This window comes from Benincasa hispida, chromosome 6, assembly GCF_027475165.1.
Source record: "Benincasa hispida cultivar pf3 chromosome 6, pf3_genome.v1.1, whole genome shotgun sequence".
NCBI lineage: Eukaryota > Viridiplantae > Streptophyta > Magnoliopsida > Cucurbitales > Cucurbitaceae > Benincasa > Benincasa hispida.
This window is the reverse complement of record NC_143483.1, coordinates 57435155-57455096: the sequence shown is the minus strand read 5'-3', so window position 1 is coordinate 57455096 and position 19942 is coordinate 57435155. Positions and strand designations below refer to the sequence as shown.

The window sequence follows — 19942 nt, the reverse complement described above, 5'->3', positions numbered from 1 at the left end:
AGAAATAAGAAACAATGACGACAACAAAGTGTTCATGGTTCCCAAAAACTAGTAATGTTAATATTATAAAAAATGATTGATTTATTTTTTATTATAATGAATGACCAAAATGTGTATTTAAAAATCAGAAGGAAAACCACAACAGTTTATGTTTCCCATACTACTAGTATTAATGTAATGAAAATTGACACTTTTTTTTCTTCAATTAAATATTTATTTTAAATTAGAATCAATATGATAAAAGATGAGTAAAATGAATTCTTACACCTACTTTTTGGGAATTTCCTCTATAATAAATGGGTATAAACCAGATACGAAAAGGATAAATAATAATAATTCATATGAATTCAATATATTGTTAATAAAGGGTTCAACAATATCAATACTAAAGAGTGATATCTTTCATACATGCATGTAGAACATAAAAAAGAAATGTTATGTGTTTAGCCCGATCTTCTAGTGTAGCGGAGTAAAATATATCAAAGAATGAACTTGGTTTTCAATCATAAATGGGGTCTTTTGGGTAGTTGATTGTCCGTTTGCTTTCATTGATTCATCATCAATGAATCAATGAAACAAAGAGAAGGAAATCAATCTCATCCTATGAGTACTGTGAATTTACAAGTCATCAATCATCACTAATAATAATATCTATATAAGAAAGTAAACCTAACAATTGATCTAATTAATTTTGTATAAACTTTTTTATTTATAGAAATATTGGCGCGCACATTTGTAAAATGGAAATCTTAATATCAATATCAAAATTGATTAAATTTTAATATATATATACTTTTGGAAGTTGGCAACTCTAAGTAGGGTGAGGGGGAAATAAAATGGATTTAAAGTGGTTACTGTTTTTTTCTTTTTTTTAATGGGATTTCCTCTTTATCATTGGTTGTTTTATAGGTAAATGATTGGTTAAAAAGTTAAAAGAATAATAAATAATGAAAGGGAATTCCTTCACGTTGTATCCCATCCCCATCTGACTTTATGAAAATGATTGAATTTATATCCATTTGACTTTTCGGTTCCCTAAATATTTTATTATCACACATTTCAATATCAAACTATTCAATTTTACTCAAAAATAAAAAATGAACAAATGAATGAACATACAAACAAAATTATTGTTGTAATTGTATTAGGTCTTTGTTTAATCGGCTTGAGGTATTTCCTCTTTTTAATGCTTTTATATTCATCGACATTTGTATTTTGTCATTAAATTCAATATTAAACATGAGAGTGAATAAAATCGACATTTTCACTGTATCATAAAAAGTTCAACAAAATTTAACAAAAATATGTTTTAAAAAAATCACTTATTAGTATAAGAAACGTAGACTTATTTACCAAATAAAAAAAGAGCTTAGACCTACCTAAAAATAGTAAAAATGTTTATTTGATAATTAAATGTTTTTAATGATTTTTTTAATATTCATAATTTGTCTAGAAAAATTCATCAATATTGATATTGTATCGATTTTCCTATAAAACCGTTGTTTATATATTCTTTTTAAAATTCAACAATGTAAGTCTATTGAGGTTAGATGACATCGACATTTAAAACATTGGTTAAAGCAAGATTCATGTTCTAGAAAACTTCAGTTTTAATCACTGAAATGAAATTGTGTAAGAACTCGAGTTTGGCGTACATGAGTAAGGGAATAATTTAAAAGATAAGCAACCAATTGTTTCTAATGTGAGATATGAGAAGACTCGACTTGAGCTCCAAGATTAGGTTAGACATATGTTTTTGACAACCAATAAAGAGGGGGTTGCTAATGATGAAATATATGAAACAAAAAAAAAAAAAACACACTTCTAAATATCTCAAATATCGATGAGTGAAAACTATAGTTGTCGAAATAAAATATCTTACTCGACATAAAACTCATACTATCAACTTTGAAGTCTTCAATTCCAACATCCCAAATACTATTCTCAAACATGTGATATTATTGTCAATAACCCATATGATGAAATTAAAGAAGGAAAGAACGTTTTAATTTCTTTAAAAAAAAAAACATTTTAATAAGGAAAAGAAACAAAGTCCCCAATTGGTTTAAAAAAAATGCAAATAGAATAATAAGATTATTCAAATCTCAAGAACAGAGCAACCCAATCCAGATCTGAAAAACCTTCTCAAATCAAATCTCACCATTCTTTGACTTTCAAATCCCTAATTTCCTTCAGAAGAAATGTTGATAAGAAATCCTCTTTTTCAATGGCGGCAGCTCTGTTTCTTCCTCTTCTTCATCTCTCACCTTCTCCATTCCTCCCATGGTGACGTTGGCACTGCAGCCAAATACCCTCCGCCATATTCCCGTAAGAGTTTTCAAGAATACCTAATTAATTAGTTGGGGCTTTTTAATAATTTGAATTTGGTTGATGCAGCGACGGCGTGTTTTGGTGGGGATTTGAGTCAATTTCCGACGAATAGCATGTTTGCGGCGGCGGCGGATGGGATTTGGGAGAACGGAGCGGCGTGTGGGAGACAGTATTTTGTAAGGTGTTTTAGTGCGTCGGAGGCGGAGGCGTGTGTGGCGGAGCAGACGGTGCAGATTACGATTGTGGATTATCTTGAAGAGATTGTTTCGACGCCGACGGCTATAGGAACGACGATGGCTCTGTCCACGGCGGCGTATAATGCTATTGTTAATACCTCCACTACTGTTCGTTTCGTCACCGTTGAATTTCTCCAGTAACTTTCTCTCTCTTCTCCCACCTTCTTTTTTCTCTTTTTTCTTTTTCTTGTTAAATTATCTTTTTAAAAATATGGTTTGAATTATATCCCAAACTTTTCAAATTTGAAATTTGTTACGAAACGACTCTGATAATCTTTTCTCAAAAAAAAAAAAAAATAAAAAATAAAAAATAAAAAATAAATAGCATGCATATAACGGAATAAAAAAAAATCAAAAGATTGAAAAAATATTCCGACTTCAAAAGTTTAAATGAAACTTTTCAAAATTTAGATAACAATTGAAGTTTTTCAGTAATTCTTCTTTTTTTCACTTTTTTTTTTTTTACTTTGGATAAATGATAAAAATTACACTTGAAGTATAATAGTTGGAATTATACTCTCAAACTTTCCATGGTAAAAATTGAGGCTTCAAACTTATTTAAATATTAAAATTGGACTCTTAAATTTTTTATAATTGTAAAAATTGGACTCCTTAATGATAAAAATTGAACCTTCAAACTCATACCATTCTTACAACTTCTACAATTATGTTAGTTTGATGATATAATTTTAACAAATTGAAAGTTTGAGATTATAATTGTATCTACTTCTACCATATTTTAGGCGATTTTTATAATTTATTTTTTTAAAAAGAATTGTTTAAAAAATACTCTTAGTTACGGTCATTTTAATTATATCCTTGAACTTTAATAAAAATATCTATAGTAAACTTTTGTAAAAAATTTTAACTTCATTTAACAACTAAAAAATATTCAAAGGTTGTTTTAGAAGGGAAAAAAAAAAACTTTAAAAGTTAAAATCAAACTTTTCGAAATTGAGGTATAATTGACATAAGAATTTCTTTTCTTTATCATTTAACCTTATAAAAAAGTTACTTTTCTTACTTTGTCCTTTATTATAAAATTATCTCTATTTCTTTACAATGATATTACCTTCGACATTTTGTAAAAATCTTTTAATATTTAGGAATAAAATAAAAACGTTGTGGTTATTTGAATTTCTATTTTAAATTATCACCACATCATTTTAAGTTCTAATTTTTATAAAAATACTATTTTAAATGTAGTTTTTAAACTTTTGTAAACATTAAAGTTTAGTGGTAACATTTTAAGGGAAGATATTTTATACTACTTTATTTATGTATTTATTTATTTTTCTCTCTGTTGATTTTCTTCTCAATTCATGTCCACTTTTTTTTTTTGAATTCAATGTCAGAATATTTAATTCTAAACTTGCTTTTTAGTTGTTGGATTGAAGGCTCGTTTATTTATTTATTTCTTTTTAAGGAAAGAAAGAAAAAAAAGAGGTGGACTGGTAATTATGATTTCCAAAAATATTTTTGAAAAATAAAAATAGACAAATATTTCCCAAACAGTTTATTATCTTTTTTTTTCCAACAAGCTTTTAGTCCAACTTTTTTTTTAGGAAAAAAAAAATTATAGAAGTTTTGTATTATTTTCAAATATAGAAAAATAAATTAACTTAGTTACAAGCATAATAAAACTATCAGTAATAGATAGTAATAGACTATTACTATATATCATCTATCATCGATTACTACTATAGTGATGTGATAGATGATAGCAGTCTATCACTGTTTATTATTTGATAAACAATAACATTTTATTATATTTGAAAATATTTTTTTACAATTTTTTCATTTAAAACCTTTTAATATTTTAACATATATATTTTTTAGGATTATAACAATTTTCTATTCATTTTAAAGATAAAAGTAAAAGTTGAAGGGTTGTTTTTAAATATAGAAAAATAAATCAAAATATTTATAAAATATGGCAAAATTTTAGAACTATCGACTATCAGTGTCTATGAGCGCCTATCATTGATAATTCGAAATTTTTGCTATATCTTGTAAATATTTTCAATTAAATTATCATTTGAAATAATTTTCCAAAGTTGAAAACTCTTTTTATTTATCTTAAAACCCTATTTTCACATATTTATTTAATTAAAAACCGTACGAAATAATTAGATTGCCAATCTTTAAATACAAAATTAATATCAAATAAGTTTTCTGATTGGATGGTAAAATTCTTAAACCCTAAATAAACAACTTCTAAGTGCTTAAATTACTTATTATTATTATTACACTTTTGATACATACTCTCCCTAATAATGAGAATGTTGGTATTGCAGGGTATGATGTGTACAGGTTTGAAGAAATGGGTTTTCCTTGACTTAATTGTGAGTGAAATTATTGCAAATAATTCTTGTATTTTAAATTGAAACAGTAAATATTTATATAGTCAACCCCCACAACAATAATAATATCATTCTTTTTTGGGCATTGATCTTATGCAATATAGTCTAAAGTGTTAAGTAGAGTGTAAATCAAATCGAAACGATTTAATTTCTATCGTTCTGCTTTATTTTTTTCTTGCTATATTTGGTTCGATTTAGAATAGGCATGATAAAATTAGACCTAATTTACTCAAAATTTAGAAATCTAAATAAAAACAATCCATTAGGTTAGAATTAATTTTCAAGAATAGTAGATTTCTAATTGTTATTGTTTAGTGTAGGATGTATAGCTCAATATCCTCAACTGAAAGATTGGAGGTTAAATTCCCACCTTATGTTTTGTTGAGCTAAACAAAATTATCGTTTAAATATTGTCTTTGGTATTCCAAAAAAAAAAAAACTTCGGTCTCCATTTAATTTTAAGTTGCAATTCTTTGTGTTTGAATTAGATTGATCAATGAGATTTTTTTAAGGCTAAATTACTAGTTTGGTTTTGAACTTTTAAGTTTGTGTTTATATAGTTTTTAAATTTTTAAAAAATGTTTAATAAATCTTTGATTTTTTAATCTAAATTCTAAAGTTTATCCCTAATATACTTGAAAATTGAATTTTATGTCTAATGTAATACTAAACTTTCATTCCTATCGAGTAGATTTATGAGTTTTTTTATATAAAAAAAAAGGTTAAATAGATCAACAACTTATTAAGCACAAAATTGAAAATTTAGGTACCTATTAGAGTTTAAGAATCTATTAGATATCTAAAAAAAAAGAATAAAAATTAAAAGATTATCTTACAACAAATTGAAAATTTAGAGAAATATTAGACAATTTTTAAAGTTACTAAACTATCAATTTAATTTAATTTTTCTAATTATTTTTAAACAAAATTGGTTAAAATACTTGATATTTTTTAAAAAAATTAAATTTAGTCCATATACTTTCAATAAATCTTAAATTTAATTGTTCAAAGTTATTATTTTCTTTTATTGAAATAGTCAAATAATAATAATAATTTTTATGGAAGAGAGTACTACGAATATAGTTAAAAATTTTATATTTATAGTGGACAAGGAAAATTTGTTTAGGAAATCAATAATAACCTAGAATTAGTTAAGGGTTAAATTTAAGATTTATATAAAAAAAAAAAATTAAGGACTAAAATTGAAAATTTAAAAATAGATAAACAGAATTTGAACAAGTCGTATAATATGTGGACCAAAATGATATTTAAAATCTATTTTGATTAACAATAAACTACAATGGAAATGGACTATTATTATGATTTCTTTTCTGGGCACAAATTTTAATTAGAAATTTAAAGAACCAACCAACTATTTTTTCCTCTTCCAATTCGCTCTTTCCCTTGTTCCCCTTCGGCCCTTCCCAAAATAAGATGATCACCAATCTACTCATCTTCCGCCCAATCGGAATCCAACCATCTGCTGCCTCCGACTCCAGCTCCGGTCACCAAAAACCTAAACCCCACCGCCACAGGAGGCCTCAATGGAGACCTAGCCTACCGGACTACACGGAGCAAGATTTGGTTTCAACAGAGAAGGTGGCAGAATCACGATTCTCTGCCGGTTGCTTCACAGAGGAGAAGGCGAGGCAACTCCGACTTATGACGACAAAGGCTAATTCATTTCAAAACGGAATGTACCATTCGGCCATTGCATCTCGCCTCGCTTCTGATTTCTCAAACATTAACAATTAGCCTTCCAAGTCCATATACAATAAATATGAAATCGAATACGTCCTCGATTTTGAAAATGAGATTCCGGTGGTGATGATTTATTTATCCGATACACATCTTATAATCATTTAGCTTGTTTCTTGATCGATTAAATTTTGGATTGAATCTGTATCTGCAAATGAAGTGTGGAATTAGGGGGAGGGGATTTTTCATATCATTTGGTCAAGATCTGTCAATTTGGGGGTGAAGGAATCAATGTAAATAACCAAAAAAAAAAAAAAAAAATCATTTTTCTAATAATAACAAATTGATTCTATAATTAATTCACAGTATGCATGTATTATGTAAAGTTTGAAAATTGACGCTTCCAAATCTGTGTAAGGTGCTCAAGAATTTGATATGATAAGATCCAAAAGTAATAAGAAAATGTAGTCAAAATTAACAACTAGCAACGCGACTCCAAAACTTAAAGTGTGGTTCAAGAAGACTAGAAATTACTTATTATTCATAATTTCCATCACAACTCTAAAGTCTTAACCAGCAGTAAAAAAATCCCCATGTAAAATACAATTCATTGTTCCAGTAGTAATAATAAGTAAAAAAAATGGTAAGAAGAATTATTGGGTAAAGTAAAAAAAGGGGGGGTAAAAATGATCTCTCAGCAAACATCAGGTGAAGGTGGGAAATTGAGCTTCACTTGCTCTCAGCATCGTAGATATCAGTTCTGATTATACTCATCAAGGAACACAACTCACATATATATATATATATATGAACTATTTGTAACTGAACATTTTAATACTTTCCTTTTTTTTTAAGTCATATCAATTAAAATCCTAAATAATTGTATCGATTTGAACTTTAAACTTTCTCTAAATCAATTTAGATTCTTCCTATTTTCACTTGAGTTCATTGGAAATGCATCTAAAGGTCATTAAGCCTAAATGCAGATGAGTTTGGCTTTGCAAATTCTATGCAGTTATAAAGTGGAGATGGAATTAATTCTATGTGATCAAGTAATACAACCATGTTTGGAAAAACAGGGATCCTCCTCCTAAAATCACCTTTTACAAGCTCAAACATAAATAGAGTGGAAGAGGAATTCAATCAAGCAATAGCAATGAGGACGACATCAATCACACAGTACATATTACATTTATGTCATTGAGAAAAGTTTCACTGCAAGCCAGGACGAATGCTTGAAAAATTTACAAGCATTCCCACTGAACTTGTCAGCCAATGATTTTGTAAGAACCAAATGCACAAGGCTCCAAATAATCCTTTTCTGGAGCTCAAGTGTGAGGGATTTCTAAGTCGCAGGCAGGAACTGGTCGTGAAATATGGATGTGGACGAGCTTTGGCTAAGAACATAACTCAATGTTCTTTGATTGAGAGAACTTCTAACTTGAGCAGACTAGCAGACGATGTTACTCTTTGACAATAAGCAATGACCATGGAAATCGCTAGCTTTAAAAAAGAAAGAAAGAAAAAAAGAAAAAAAAGCTTTTCATTCATGAAATGAAAAGAGTCTATCACAGAAATCACTAGCTTATCTTTAAAACCAGCAGACACACCTCAAGAACCATCACTTACGTCCAGGTCTTGATCCCCTGGTCACTTGCTCAACAACATTCAGGAACCCAACAGATTGGCAAGAAAACCCATGAATATCACTCATGAAGTAGCACAAAATTCTCCATAATTAAACTCTCTCTCTCTCTCTCTATATATATATGGATATCCGTGAGAGTCCAACCTAGCTTGCACATACTTTGACTATTCTCATAGAACAACTACTTCACCCTATTACATTTGGTTGCTAACGTGACTTGAACTCATTCACTCTAACTCCTTTATTATTTATATGGTTCTTTCTGACCCTTCACAGTGGTTTCATCCGACCTCCAAACCCAGCATGTCTGATTTATGCAGACTTGCACTTGTATGACTACTTGGCTAGATGCTAATCCAGTATTAATTTACATCCTCACATACTCTAAGGACGATAAGAAAGCACATTTTTCAGATCAATCAAAATCAACGATTCTCTAATACTTTTGTAGTTAGACTCGGATCAATCAACATCAAGTCAACAACTCCGAAAACTTATGAACATAGACCGATTTAATTTCCAATCCCACATTAATCTAAATACCCCACAAAAATGTAGCTACATCCCCTTTTCCTTTTATCAATTCGGTTCTACAATGATGCAATATATAGCAATGAAAATACCATTCTAGAGAACACAAATGGTGGGGCAAACATAACAGTTCTTAGATAATACGATAAATATAAAGAATAGCGGATGCAGATCATCAACAAATGAACAGAGAACATGGAAATCGCAAGATTCAAGAATGTGCATTCAATATGATATGAGCAATGATTAAATCAAATATAAAGGTTAAGAGGATACACTAGGTAAAAGCCATGGGCAAAAGCACCAGCCAAAACCGCCGTGAACAGCCGATCCCTCACAACAGGGTTTTTCCGCAGCGCAATTCTGACTGAAAAAACAAACAAAAAAAGACCAATCCCAAAACTTTAGAATCTCGTTCGAACAATACCCAGATGGAAAATAATCACAAAGGCCCGAAAAAAAAGAGAACCCCAGAAAACTGAACTTACTAAGAGGAAGAACAGGAGCATAAACGAGAGGAACCAAGAATTTGAATGGGGCTGATTGCTTCCTCGGAACAGCCTCCCTTTTTAGTACCAAAGAAAGAGAGAATTTCACATAGGGAGATTCAGAAAATCGACATTAACGGGAATGAAAATGAATCGAGCATATCTATGAAGAAAGAGAGAAGAGTAATTCAAAGACTGACCGAGAACTGGGATCGAAGGGGGCGGCCATGGCGGAGGTGGAAACCGGCGGCTGTCGATGAGATGGTAGGCGGCGGCTTTTGGAAAAACAACTTCAGCTTCAGCCCGCGGGAATGGAAAGCGGTAATTAGTTTCCTTTCATCCACGATCCCCCTCGGTTTCTCTCACTTGAAGCTATTCAATTGAAACTTCGTGCCATAAAAATTTAAGGATATTTTTAAAATAACAAACAGTTTTCAAATAAAGAAAAATAAAATACAGCAAAATATTATAGTGATAAATTGTGATAGATATCTATAGACGTTTATCGATATCTATCAGTATCAGAGATAGATGCCTATCACAATCTATTACTATGACATTTTACTATAATTGAAAATATTTTCGATAATTTTACTATTTAAAACAATCACCTTAAGATTGGATTTTAAAAATAAATAAATGGATTTTTTTACACAAAATATGAATTTTGAAGATATTTTTAAAAAAATTTAGCCATTGAAAAATGGTGGGTTTAGTTCTAGGTTCTTAAATTCAATTAGTAACAATTTAATTATTATATGTATTATAAATATTATGATGATAGATGTTTATTAGATATGCATGTTTAATGTATCATATGTCATGTCCTTATTTCTCAAAGTATTGTTCATGTGTCTTAACATTACACATTATTAATATCTATGTAATCAACTTCCTACCTGCCAAATTACCTATAAATAGTGGCAGTTGGTGGGTTTTGGAATACATACATTCGGTAAAATCTAAAAAGATTCGAGAAAGTGGAGAAATCCATCATTTTTATTTTATTTACTTTTGTGATTTATTTATTTCGTATATTTATATATTATGTTCATTTTATTCTAATATTTATTTATTTTAATATTATGTTTTATTGGTATCAATGTTTCTATTGTACTCCTCAAGTTCACAACACGTTATAAGCACGAGCTCCAATCATTTTTCCAGGTAGGTTCTAAAGGTATGTTGATTTTTCTCTCCCTTCATTATAATTAATAAATAAATATTGTTTTACATATTTGATATATATTAAATTTCTTTATAAATATAATATTTTGTAATAGTGTTATTATGATGAATATTACAAAATTAGACTTTGTAACATTTGATATTAATGGTAATAATTATTTGTCATTGGTGTTTAATGTCATGAATGCCATAAAAATGTGATCATCGAAAAATAATTTTTCTTTCTAAAGCTCGTCGTAAATTGATGCACTTGAAGCTCCAAAATTTTAAATCAATATGCTAAAGAAGACATTTTCTACATTTCGGATATGCTTCTACAGTAGCAATCTTGAGGGAAAGGTTTTAAACAACATTCTGAATTAATTTAAGGTCTTTTTGTGGTTAAACAAATAACGAGTTATTGATGAAAAATCATGAATCTCAACCAATTAGAACAATACCATTCCTTGAAGTGAATGCTATGAATGTTAATAATCATGGTCGAGGTCGTGACTATGGCAGAGGAAGAAATAATTATTATTTTCGTGGTCGTGGTTTTAATCATCCACATTTCAAAAGAACCACACAAAATGATGATCACAAAGGAAAAATTCCATAAGATAAGAATTCAAAAAGTGTTGAAAATAAATTCTTTTGATGCGGAATGACTGGGTCACGTACCTGTTGTACGTCAAAACACTTAGTTGATCTCTATCAAGCATCCCTGAAGAAAAAAGAAAAAAATGTGGAAGCAAATTTTGCATACCATGATAATGAGATATTTTACCCATCAAATATAACAGATTTGAATGTGGCATATTTTTTCAAATCTTCTGAAGAAAAAATTGGCACAATTGATGGCATAACAAGCGTTTCTTTTTATTTTGAGAATATTTAGTATTAATGTTGTCCTTTTTTTTTTTTTTAATTTTCATGTTTTGTTCTCTTGGTTAATATTAAATTTTGTATATTTCAAGTGTGGTTTCTATTATTATAATTATTTTCTTTTAATGAAAAAATCTGGATCATTTTTATATGTAAGGTGACTAAGAAATGAGTAAAGAAGATTTATGTTTAGCAGATAGTGCAACTACACATACAATACTTACAAATAGAAAATATTTTTCCAAATTAACAATGCTAGAAGCAAAAGTTAATACGATATCAGGTTCTGCAAACCTGATTGAAGGCTATTTTTTCAGTTTATCTGTCTATTGATCAAATAAATAGTAGTTATATCTATCAATAGGTTTGGTCTTAGACTATCAATAATAATTTTTCTTTAGAGTTGGACTACTTGATCGATTCACTTGCTTATATTATGTTGATACATGGAATTATGGTTCTTTGGAAAAACAAATATTATTTTGCCTATAGGACCGAAATTTACAATTGATAATGCATTGTTCTCTAGTCAATAAAAGAGAAATTTACTTAGTTTTGAAGATATATGTTGTAATGGTTATCATATTGAGACTGATAGAAAGAATAATATAGAGTATCTTTATATCATATCTATTGTCTCATATGGAAAACGTATACCGGAAGAGTTGTCTGCTTTATCTTTTAGATTATATTATACTCATATGCGAGTAATTGAAACATATGCAACAATGAATCTGAAGTTCATGAATCCAAACATATCTACAATTTGGCATGACAGATTAGGTCATCCAGGATCTAGAATGATGATAAGAATTATTGAGAATTCAAATGGACACTCGTTGAAGAGCTAGAAGATTCTTTAATCTAATGAATTATTATGTGATGTTTGCTCTCAAGAAAAATTGATAATTAGACCATCACTAGCTAAAGTGGGAATTGAATCCTCTATATTGTAGAACAAATTTATGGTGATATATGTAGACCTATTAACCCACCAAGTGGACCATTTAGATATTCTATGGTATTCATAGACACATCCAACAAATGGTCACATGTGTACTTATTATCAAGTCGAAATCTTGTATTTGCAAGATTACTTGTTCAAATAATTAAGTTAAGAGCATAATTTCCTAATTATATAATTAAGACCATTCATCTAAATGCTGGAGAATTTACATCTCAAGTTTTTGATAATTATTGTTGTTAATTGAGATAAGTGTTGAACATTTTGTAGCTCATATTCATACACAAAATGGTTTAGTAGAATAATTCATAACACGTTTGTAGTTAATTGCTAGACCATCGCTTATGAGAGCTAAGCTTACTACATCTGTATGGGGATATACTATTTTGCATGCAGCGTCACTTGTACGCATTAGGCCAGTATCTTATCATAAGTACTCGCCATTACAATTAGCTTATGGCCATGAGCCAAATATTTCTCATCTGAGAATTTTTGGATGTACAGTAGATGTTCCAATTACTTCATCACAACGTACTAAGATGGGTCCTCAAAGAAGGTTAGGAATATATGTTGGATATGATTCCCCATCAATATTAAAAATCTTGAACCCCTAGCAAGTGATGTATTTACTACACGATTTTTTTATTGTCATTTTAATAAGATAAATTTTCCAACTTTAGAGGGAGGAATTAAACAGTTGGAAAAAGAAATTACATGGAATGTATTGTTATTGTCTCGTTAGATCCCCATACAGATCAATGTGAACTTGAATTTAGAAAGATAATACATTTGCAAAATATAGCAAATCGGCTACCAGATGCATTTATAGATGCAAAGAAAGTGACTAAATCACATATACCAGCTGCAAATGTTCCATAAAAAATTGATATCAAAACACAACAATGTTGGGTTTTATGTCCTATAACTCGTAGTTTGCAAAAGTTAAACATATTCTATTATTAATAAAAAGATGTTATTCAACATTTCTTCAATAAAGGTGTTGAATTTATTAATTGCATTTATGGAGTCTAAATCCAATAAACTAAGATCTATGGCTATTACATGAATACTTGAACTTTATGTAGAGACATAAAGATGGATCGAGTTCAAGTAAATAGTCAAAACGGTCTATAGTACATGATTAAGGTTGCTGGTAACACTATTGGATGCGGACTACTCTATAGCTGATATAAGTTGTTGTAAAGATACTACAAACGAAGTGATCCAGATTCGTTCATATATTGACATAAAGAGTGAAAGCGTCCTATGCAATAAGTTTGCATAAGATCGGACTAAGAAATAAGTCACTCTTACTTTTTAACGTTGTTTACTGTTTAAGACTAACTATTTCACTTAGATGACCTAGGTAACTCGATCTTAATCCTGAGCTAACTATGAACTACTATTTATTTGGGACTATCCTTAGATTTGCATAGGTGAGGGTTGGCTCAACATTGTCGACTCAATAAGCCTCTATTTTCAAGGGTAAAATCGGGTAGATAGCTGAGAACATAGGGTGCAAGACGGAATTCACGCCTATCAGATTTAGGGATAGGAGAAAATGTTGGGATTGGTATCATAATTCTCTCGGAGTCTCGTTGTTTGTAATTATACACATTGTTTATGAATAAAATAATTGTTATTTCATTCTGAAATTTACTCATATCCAATAAACAAAGTTCCATGGTTATTTTATGTAAACATAAGCATGTATATGAGATATACAAATGGATCATGTCTTAAGTGATAACCTAAATAGATCTATAGTATAAGGATTAAAGATGGATTCTTGATCCTGGTGACACTACGGATACGACCCACTTTATAGGGTATGCAAGTGTTGTAAACTACTATAGATGGTAGATCCTGACCATTCATGTGGAGATATGCGAGTGGAGGTGTCCTATACAAAGAGCTTGTATAAAATCAGACCACGAGATGATTCGCCTTTGTATATAACGTCGTTGATACTGGAGACTTACATCTCAACTAAACGACCATAGGTGACATGACCTCAATCCTGAGTGTTTTGGGAACTCCTGCCTTTGAAGGCGGTCCTTTGATTAGTAAGGGTGAGAGTGGCCAGATTGTCAAATCAACATGCCTACCTTTTTAGAGACTTGTCTGATTTGGGAGCTGGGAACTCAATTACACAAGATAGAATTCACTCATTCCCCGAAGCAGGGATAAGTAGATAGATTGCTCCCTTAAGGGCCGATTTCAGAGTTTGAACATAGTGGCCACAAATTCTCTTTGGAAGAGAGGACTCAGTCATAGTAGGACTATGACTTATATTCATTAGAGGGATTAGTGGTACTTAAGAAGTTAGATGTAACTACAGGGGCATAACGGTTATTGGTCGAGTTGTACTTACGAGCAATCTGTGAAGGGTTGTCGTATTGTTGATTGGTTAAAATGAACACATAATATATCTGTGGTAAGAAGAGTTCAACTTTCGGTCTTTAGTGGAGTACCTGGCAGTTAACGGATGGTGGATTTCGTAACTAAAGAGTTTAGTTAGTTATTCACGTACCATTGGAGCTTCGAACTATAGGTTCATAAGGTCCCATTAGTAGTTCAATAGATTTAAGTTGAGGATCAATTCTTAGTATTGATTTGAAATGTTCAAATTAACAAGAGGTAATTCAATTATATATTATATGATCTGGTGTATGAGATACATCAAGTGAAGGGTTAATGTAAATGAGATTTACATTAAGTGCCATGAAATAGAAAAAGAGCTATGGTTTGTATGTTTCATGAGATGAAATATTAAAACTATAGGTTATAAATATAGTATAGTAAGTTGGTTATCATTTATATTTATAATAATATTAATTATTGGATAATTATCTTTTTTTCCTCTAATAACCAATTGAGTGGGAGGTTATTGGTGGTTTCATGGTAACCGTGAAATAAAAGAAAAAATGTCTTCCTAATTTTAGTAAGATTTAAAGGTAATGTTAATTTGAGATTTCCACTCCCGAAAATTGCTCACGGTATAGTTGTCAAGTAAATCAGATTTACCAAACGACAGCTTGGAAAGACTAGACGATCGTAGAGTGTTCCTACACAATAGACACTCAGCTGGATGATGAGAAAAATGATTGCATAGCTTTTGTTAAACGATTGGGTATTGACCTATATGATAGGCTTTATATTCTCCCACTTGCTCAATTTTTTACACGATTATTCTTCTTCCGGTTTCTACCTCTAACAAGTCCACACAGAGCCCACACTCTTGATTCTCACACCGAAAATACCGCGGTAACTTTTTTGGTGGTGTCATACTCAACTCGACACAGCCAAGGTTCCGTGGAGGCTATTCGTGGAGTTTTGGGTGTCTGTGACTTTGTGATAGGATTTATCTTCTCCCTTATACTCCTTGAACTTGTCAAGGGCTTCAAACTTATGTTGCATTAGGTAGAGATACCCGTACCTTGAATAATCATCTATGAAAGAGATGAAATATTCATACCCACCCTGAGCCCTAACATTCATCGGACCATAGAGGTCAGAATGTACAAGCTCCAAGGCTTCCTTCGCTCTATAACCTTTTCCAGTAAAATGTCATTTGGTCGTTTTGCCTTCGAGGCATGATTCACACACTGTCAATGAGTTTTCTTCTGAACTCTTTAGAAGTCCACTTTTCACCAACTGCTCAATCCTATTGAGGTTGATGTGACCTAACCTTAGATGCCAATGATGGGCGTTTTCTTTAGGAGAAACCTTTGATCTTCTAGCTGTTGTTGTCGTACTGAACATTTCAGTGTTAAAATAAGCTTTTATGACTAACGATCTTAGTACATATAAGTTACTTTCCATTGAACCAAAACCAATCTCCATTCTATTCTTGAAAATAAACACTTTATTCTCAGAAAAAGAGATGGTATACCCTTGTTCAATGACACAAAAAATCGAGATTAAGCTCCTCTTAATATAAGGAACTATGAAAACTTTATCCAGTAATAGATAACGTTTCTTGTTAACAAATAACTCCAATCTGCCTACAGCAACAGCTGAAACAACCTCACCAATACTAACTCTAAGAGTCATCTCTCCCTGTGGCAACGTTTACCGGGAACTGAATCCTTGGTAAAATAAACTGATATGGTTGGTAGCACCCAAATGATCTAGGTAGAATCATCATTCTCTACCAAACACGTCTCTAAGTCCAATAAGTCATATTTACTGTCTTTCCTCCTCTTTTGGAGAGTAGTGGGATCAGTGTCAGAACAACTGACACTACTGGTTTTGTCATCCATCCTTTTGTGCTCGAAAAGTAAGAACTAACGTTCAAACAAATCTTGCAACGAGTCCATGATCTCGCGTGCAATGACCATGTTCTCAATCCTTTTGACTAAAACATCAGGTATGCTAGCCAATAAGTGAAGTCGAGCCAATGAATTAGCCTTCATCTACAACTCATATGCATTGCGAACATTTCGCGGTGCATCAAGGGTCGGGACTTGAGGACATTCCTCAACCATGAAAAATTCGAGGTTGTTTACCACAAAATACATTTTACACGATTCTTTTCACTGTATGTAATCAGTCCTATTAACGGTACTAAACAAAAATACTAACGAGTTGCTGAAAAGAAAAACAAATTGACCTACGTTATGTTTTAAGCAAATACCCGTTATAAAACAAACAACATCTAATAAGATTTTAGCAAAACTAATATAAACTCCGTGTGACATCTAGTTTTGCAATGACGCTTCAAAGGTTTAGGACAAAAGTTGCCAAAGGGAGGTCAATTATCCCTCCTCTGAATTGAGAAGTTCTCAACCAGTCATTAATACTAGAACAACTCTTGTTCCTATAATGACTAGCCATTATTGATTTAGTCAAGAGATTACTAACTTACTTAAAAACCTCTTGTAAGTGCGACCCACCATTTTAGGTCCTAAAGATCCGCCCCAAGCAGCCAATCCGAAGGGAAAAATCCGATTGGGGCAAAACCTAAAGCAACCCTATCCATTTCTGGAGTTCACTTTGATCTTGACCAACTGCACAAAACCCATCCGAAGGGGGACGCTCCCAGGGCACCACGAGGGAGTACAGAATGATCTCACGGTGTGAACCAATGACAGAGACCGTAGGACGTGTTGACACACATCCTACACCCACTTACTATAAACACTCTCTCCGTTCACCTTGATATTGACTCATGCAAACACTATCAGAAGGAGGATGCTGCCAGAGTACCACGAGGCCAAACATGAATCTCACGATGTGAACATTTAGGGAAGAATGTGAGTGGAATCATTAACATATCAGATACATCTCTTCCTCCCACTGAGTGTTTTATAACGTAGGGTTTAGTTTACTTAGAAAAAATACGGCTAAGGATTTTAACTAAGTGACTTTTTAGGTTTGCCCAAGAGTAACGTTTGTAAGAGTTAAACAACATGCATTGAAAGTATCGAGGATCTATAAGCATTTTAATTCACTAATTTTGGCAAAAACTAAAGCATGTTGTTCATAAAAATAGGATTTCAGAACATACCTCTGATGAACTCTCCAAGAAAATGTCTGTTCAACTGCTGTTTTCACTTGATATCAATGTGAACTATCTCAAAGCCTTCCCTACTATGCTCTTGGAGTTTTAGGTAGAGTTGTGGGCCTCAAGAACAGCTTGAAGATGTGAAGAAACGGGGAAAGATCACAACAGCAAATTGAAGAAGACAGATTCTTCTTCACCGAAATTTCTCTCAAAATTCTGTATTCCTCTTTCTTCTCCAACAACTTTAATCTTTGTGAACATGCTTGGAGAATAAAAGTAGAGAAGAAAATGCTTTAGATGAACATGCAAAGAGATGGAGTGCATGGCTTGCAACTCATGCTTGGAGAATAAAAGTAGAGAAGAAAATGCTTTGTGTGTGAGCATAAAGATGATGATAATGGAGAAAACTCCTTTTCCACTTTGTGCAATCCATGCAAAACGTTTTTTCATTTTTTTAAAACACAAAATGACTTTAAATCATTTTAATTTAAAATTGATTTTCTTAAATTAATTTTAAAAAACAATTAATTTTTACCCAATAATCTTTATATATTTAAATCATATTTAAATATTTATTCTCTTATTCTGTTTAATTTGAACGTTTCAAATTAATTTCTCAAACTACCCTCAAGCTTACCCATTTACGAGCTAGTAGAGGGACCTCGCGGACCTACAGATCATAGGCTCCAACGATCCAAGATTAATCGACTCAACTCATTAGACCGATCTAACCCTCATTCGTTAACTAATGAGTGATTCCACTAAAGTCCATAGCTGAACTCCCCTCACTGTAGATATATTATGTCCACTCGATATAACCATGATTAGTAAGTTAACCCTTCACAGGTTACTCGTAATAACGGCTGGGTTGAATCTCTGTTTTACTCTCGTAATTACCTCTTGTTCCTTAAGTTTCATTGATCCCTTAATTAACAATTGATTTGTGATCCAATCAACAAATCGAATCCCTATTGGCCTGAGAGAGTGAGGCCTCTTGTTCAAGACCCAGAATCAACACTTGAAGAAAACAACCTCTCTACTAACCCTAATCGAGTAGGAGTGAATTCCCTCTTGCACCTTATATTCTCAGCTATTCATCTAGTTTTATCCCCAAAATGGTAAGCTTATTGAGTAGAGGTAATTGGTCTACTCTCACCGTTTGCAGATCAAAGGATAATTCTGAACAAACAGGAGTTCATAGTTAGCTCAGGATTAAGGTTAAGTTACCTAGGTCATCGCTTCGAAATAATCAGTCTTAAATAGTAAACAGTGTTATAAAATAAAAGTGACAGGTTTTGTGGTCCGATCTTGTACAAAACTCATTTGCATAGGACACCCCCACTCCTTATGTCTCAACATGCATGAATTAGGATCACTTTATATGTAGCACTTTACAACACTTTGTAACAACTACAGAGTAGGCCGCATCCAATAGTGTTACCAGAATAAGGTACCCAACCTTATTCATATACTATAGATCATTTTGACTATTTACTCGAACCTGATCCACTTGTATATCTCCACATAAAGTTCAAGTGATCATATAATAGGCAAGGGACTTAGGTTTATTGGATTCGTAAAAAACAATATATTCAACAACAACTTTATTGAATTCTCAAAATAAGTTCTAATTCTACAAACCACGAGTTTTTGGACATAAAACCCAACAACGTTTAACTTGGATAGTTAAACAACTTTTAATCATCATCCATTGAACTCTTTAATGAAGTCTTTGACCAATTGTCGCATGTTTGTAGAAACTCTATCTAATTCTCTTTTCTAGGTAGGTCCCAGGTAAGGGTATTTCGTTTCCGTTAGCTTAAGAACCCCATCCTAGACAGAACCCGCTTTAGACAAAATGTCCCTTATAGATAGATTTAAACCAAATTTAATCTTTTATGCCAATCAATTTAATCCTATTAAACCGATTTTAAAAGATTAATCTAGGTTACTAATCTCATTAGAACCAGTGAACTTAGGTCTATCTCAATGCAATTTTAAAACCCTTTTAAAAAAATATGAGTTCACCCTAAGTCCGCATGCAACTCTTTCTTATTGATTTTAGTTATAATTTCCTTTAAAATGCTTATAAACAAAAATAACCAAAACCACAACGCAAAGC

General features: G+C 31.5%; 3 protein-coding genes across 6 annotated transcripts; 2 read left to right on the top strand and 1 right to left on the bottom strand.

The window, feature by feature from the left end:
• The first annotated feature begins 1755 nt into the window (after positions 1–1755).
• Positions 1756–5015, top strand: LOC120080159 (putative EG45-like domain containing protein 1). The gene is made up of 3 exons (XM_039034729.2): positions 1756–2328; positions 2398–2704; positions 4865–5015. Exons 1-3 carry the CDS (start codon positions 2202–2204, stop codon positions 4869–4871), a joined length of 441 nt encoding a protein of 146 aa, XP_038890657.1. The 5' UTR covers positions 1756–2201; the 3' UTR covers positions 4872–5015.
• Positions 5016–6160: 1145 nt separating this feature from the next.
• LOC120080491 (SH3/FCH domain protein) lies at positions 6161–9735 on the bottom strand. Of its 4 annotated transcripts, XM_090314598.1 has the most exons (5): positions 9496–9735; positions 9296–9372; positions 9084–9174; positions 8239–8281; positions 7639–8131 (listed from the first exon to the last, which is right to left on the bottom strand). In XM_090314598.1, the coding sequence occupies exons 1-4, from the start codon at positions 9522–9524 to the stop codon at positions 8254–8256; spliced, it is 225 nt and encodes a 74-aa protein (XP_090170724.1). In that variant the 5' UTR covers positions 9525–9735; the 3' UTR covers positions 7639–8131; positions 8239–8253. The 4 variants fall into 4 exon arrangements, with proteins under 4 accessions (XP_038891090.1, XP_038891091.1, XP_090170724.1 ...); XM_039035162.2 differs by lacking the exons at positions 7639–8131; positions 8239–8281 and adding an exon at positions 6161–6836; XM_039035163.2 differs by lacking the exons at positions 7639–8131; positions 8239–8281 and adding an exon at positions 7139–7388.
• On the top strand, positions 6365–6685 carry LOC150035793 (uncharacterized). Its single transcript, XM_090314429.1, has one exon. The coding sequence runs from the start codon at positions 6365–6367 to the stop codon at positions 6683–6685; it is 321 nt and encodes a 106-aa protein (XP_090170555.1).
• Positions 9736–19942: the final 10207 nt, after the last annotated feature.

What these genes read in the sequence shown, in the direction of transcription:
- LOC120080159 (XM_039034729.2), top strand. Translation starts at nt 2,202, where the DNA reads ATGTTGATAAGAAATCCTCTTTTTCAATGGCGGCAGCTCTGTTTCTTC. An exon ending in ATACCCTCCGCCATATTCCC is followed by an intron (nt 2,329 to 2,397) that starts GTAAGAGTTTTC and finishes TGGTTGATGCAG; the next exon opens with CGACGGCGTGTTTTGGTGGG.
- LOC150035793 (XM_090314429.1), top strand. Translation starts at nt 6,365, where the DNA reads ATGATCACCAATCTACTCATCTTCCGCCCAATCGGAATCCAACCATCT.
- LOC120080491 (XM_039035162.2), bottom strand. Translation starts at nt 9,524, where the DNA reads ATGGCCGCCCCCTTCGATCCCAGTTCTCG. An exon ending in CCCTTCGATCCCAGTTCTCG is followed by an intron (nt 9,373 to 9,495) that starts GTCAGTCTTTGA and finishes GGTACTAAAAAG; the next exon opens with GGAGGCTGTTCCGAGGAAGC. An exon ending in GCCCATGGCTTTTACCTAGT is followed by an intron (nt 6,837 to 9,083) that starts GTATCCTCTTAA and finishes CTTCATTTGCAG; the next exon opens with ATACAGATTCAATCCAAAAT.